The sequence below is a fragment of the Poecilia reticulata genome, linkage group LG1 (genome assembly GCF_000633615.1).
Source record: "Poecilia reticulata strain Guanapo linkage group LG1, Guppy_female_1.0+MT, whole genome shotgun sequence".
In the NCBI taxonomy this organism is placed as follows: Eukaryota; Metazoa; Chordata; class Actinopteri; order Cyprinodontiformes; family Poeciliidae; genus Poecilia; species Poecilia reticulata.
The window spans coordinates 34,036,591-34,039,239 of record NC_024331.1 but is presented as its reverse complement, the minus strand read 5'-3'; the positions used below and the strand labels follow the sequence as shown (position 1 = coordinate 34,039,239).

Below are 2,649 nucleotides of genomic sequence, written 5' to 3'. Positions count from 1 at the left end.
GGCTGTAACTGACAGGCTTCAGGATGTAGAAGTTGTATCGGTGCTGCCATTATGCTGTACTTGGCTAAAAGGTTTTCATAATGGATGTTTATTATTGACTTTATTTTTCATTCACTAAACACAAAGAAAGCAAAGCAATAATACTGACACCAGCAGCCGTTCAGAACTGAGGTTCTGTATCTGACAGTTTTTGGGTCGCAGACGATGTGTTTACTGCCCCCTGCTGGCCGTCCCTTTACTCTGACCTCTGACCTGGACAAAAACTTCTGCCAGGCTCTAGCTGAAGGAACCCAGCAGTGGGCCCAAACGTCTAAAAGAACCCGGTCCAGCAGGTTTAAAGAGGTTCTGGAGAACCATTCATCTGCAGGGGCCATATTGGTGATGCTCGGTTCTGGTCCGGTTCTGGCTCAGGCCATCTGGCCATTCTGAACCGGTCCCAGTACCATCAGCTCCTAGCTCTGAACTGAACCTCTCTGGAGACCGGTTGCCATGGTAACAGCCAATCAGCTGCTCTGTGAAGTCTTGACGGTGACATCACAGCTGCAAGCTGCTGATTGGCTGATTGTCATCACCACCAGACAGGAGGCAGAGGGATTGGGCAGAGCCAGAGTGAGTGAAGGAAAGGCCACACCCACTGCATGATGTCATCAGCCCTAGTTAAACCCACCATGTTACAGACAGGTGTGTGTGTGTGTGTGTGTGTGTGTGTGTGTGTGTGTGTGTGTGTGTGTGTGTGTGTCACCTCCACGTCCTGCACGGTGCGCGGCTGAGCCTGACACAGCATGCTGAGCAGCTGCAGGATCAGGTCCTCGATGTGCTGCAGCGCCTCCTGCTGGGACTTCAGGTTAGGATGCACCTGGTACAACACCTGTACACACACACACACACACACACACACACACACACGTTTGTTTGGCTTCCATTGCTTGTAGCTGCGGTTCATGGCTAACCAGACATGTTGCCTAACCTAATTCCCCCTCTGACCTCTGACCTCTGACCCGGCTTTGGTCCCCAAAAGGTTAGTAAATGCCGGAGCAACACAAACTTCCGGTCAGACTGGGAAGAGCTCCTGACCCGATTCATCTCCCCTCAGGAACTGGATCAGAACCGGAACTGGGCTGGTTCTGATCAGACAGATTTCTGTTTGGACCCGCTGGGTTCTGGTTCTAAAGGTAACCTGTTTCCTCTGGAGAGTCACCTGAACTCGCCCAGTTCCGCCATAACGGGCTTCATGTGGGCGGGGCCAGTTCCAACAGAGCCGCTTCCTGGTTGGTTAACCCACAGCGCCGACCCGAGGTCCAGCTGCAGAACCAGAACCAGGCAGCACCGAGATCACCTGAGGAACAGGTGACTGCTGCAGCTCTGAGGTTGCTCACTAATGAAAAGAGTCAGTGATTGGCTGGCTGGCGATGATGTCAGCAGGTGTGGAGCAAAGGTGAAGCATCAGCAGCGACCCGATCAGGAAGCCGAGGAGAAATCTGACCGTCCAGGTTCTGACCTGGACCCAGAACCACCTGAAACCGCAGCTGCTGGCTTCATGACCTCACTGTCTACCTATGTGACATCACTGGTTGTCAAGGAAACCATTCACTGAACAGTCCAGGGAGCTGACTATGGTGCAACCTGAGCGTTACCATGACAACAGAGGACGGGTCATAACCTGGACCGAGTTGGACCAGAACTCCAGGGTGTCTCTGTTGGACCTGATCTGGTCCTATCGTCTCCCTGACTGAACCGGGTCAGAGCGGTTCGGTTCGGCGGTACCTTCTCCAGGGCCGGAACCAGCAGGCCTCTCCACTTTCCGGCGTTGTCCTCGCTGAAGAAGTCGTACTGCGGCTGGGCGGCCTGCATGTCTGCGGCCCGGGCCGGCAGCTGGAGCCCCGAGGCGGGCCGGACCGGCACGGCAGGCCGGGCTACATGAAGCGAGCCCCGGATCCGGCGGGGCCGGGACGACCCTCCGAAGCGGACCCGGTCCCCGCCACCATCCTTGGCCGTCCCGCGGAGGCTTGGCTGGAAGTTAGCTCCGCGGTCTGCAGCTGGGAGTCGCTTGGTTGGTTCGGTTCGGGTCAGCGGGAGGAGCGCATGGTACCGTTAGCCTGTTAGCTCGGCGCTGCTAGCGGCGGGGATCCCCTGGTTCTCCGGGAAGGCGGCCCGCAGCTGCCGGTGTCCGCCTCTCTGGACCGGAGCGGAGACTGAGAGCAGCTGGACCGGTTCGGTGGACTCGGCTCGGTACCGTCGGGTCTCATAGACGTGGCTCCGACCATGCAGTTCCTGCTCTGGGTGTGAAAGCCTGACCGGGTCTGGGTCTGGCTGCGGGGCCCGGCGGGCGGACACTCGCCGACCAAACGGCGGCGGTTGTTGTCACTGTGGCGGTGCCGTACACGGTGCTGACCTGCGCATGCGCTGTCTGCAGATCAATGACGTATATTGGCGGGGTCACCGACGAAGGGAGCGCGCGGCCGGCCGCGGTACTGCAGCGAGGGCGGCTGCGTGTCGGAGCCTCGGTTCGTTTGGTACCGAGCTGCGGGTCCCAGTCTTCATCCCTGATTCGGTGTTAAATACAGTAAAGTTTTAGTCCAAATGTTTCATCTCAGACCTGCTCATTTTAGAAAGTACCAAGGTTATGGATATTATCCAAGGATTTAAATG

At 57.0% G+C, this 2,649-nt stretch overlaps 1 protein-coding gene across 1 annotated transcript in view; it reads right to left on the bottom strand.

Annotated features, from left to right (window-relative positions):
- Window positions 1-2,420, bottom strand: part of sos1 (son of sevenless homolog 1 (Drosophila)) — a 21,706-nt gene extending 19,286 nt beyond the window's left edge. Inside the window, exons 1-2 of the mRNA XM_008420725.2 lie at window positions 1,765-2,420; window positions 743-868 (exon numbers count right to left, since the gene is read on the bottom strand). Of these exons, the coding sequence (XP_008418947.2) occupies window positions 743-868; window positions 1,765-1,851 (213 nt within the window). The 5' untranslated portion in view covers window positions 1,852-2,420. The remainder of the gene's footprint in view (window positions 1-742; window positions 869-1,764) is intronic.
- Between the last annotated feature and the right edge of the window lie 229 nt (window positions 2,421-2,649).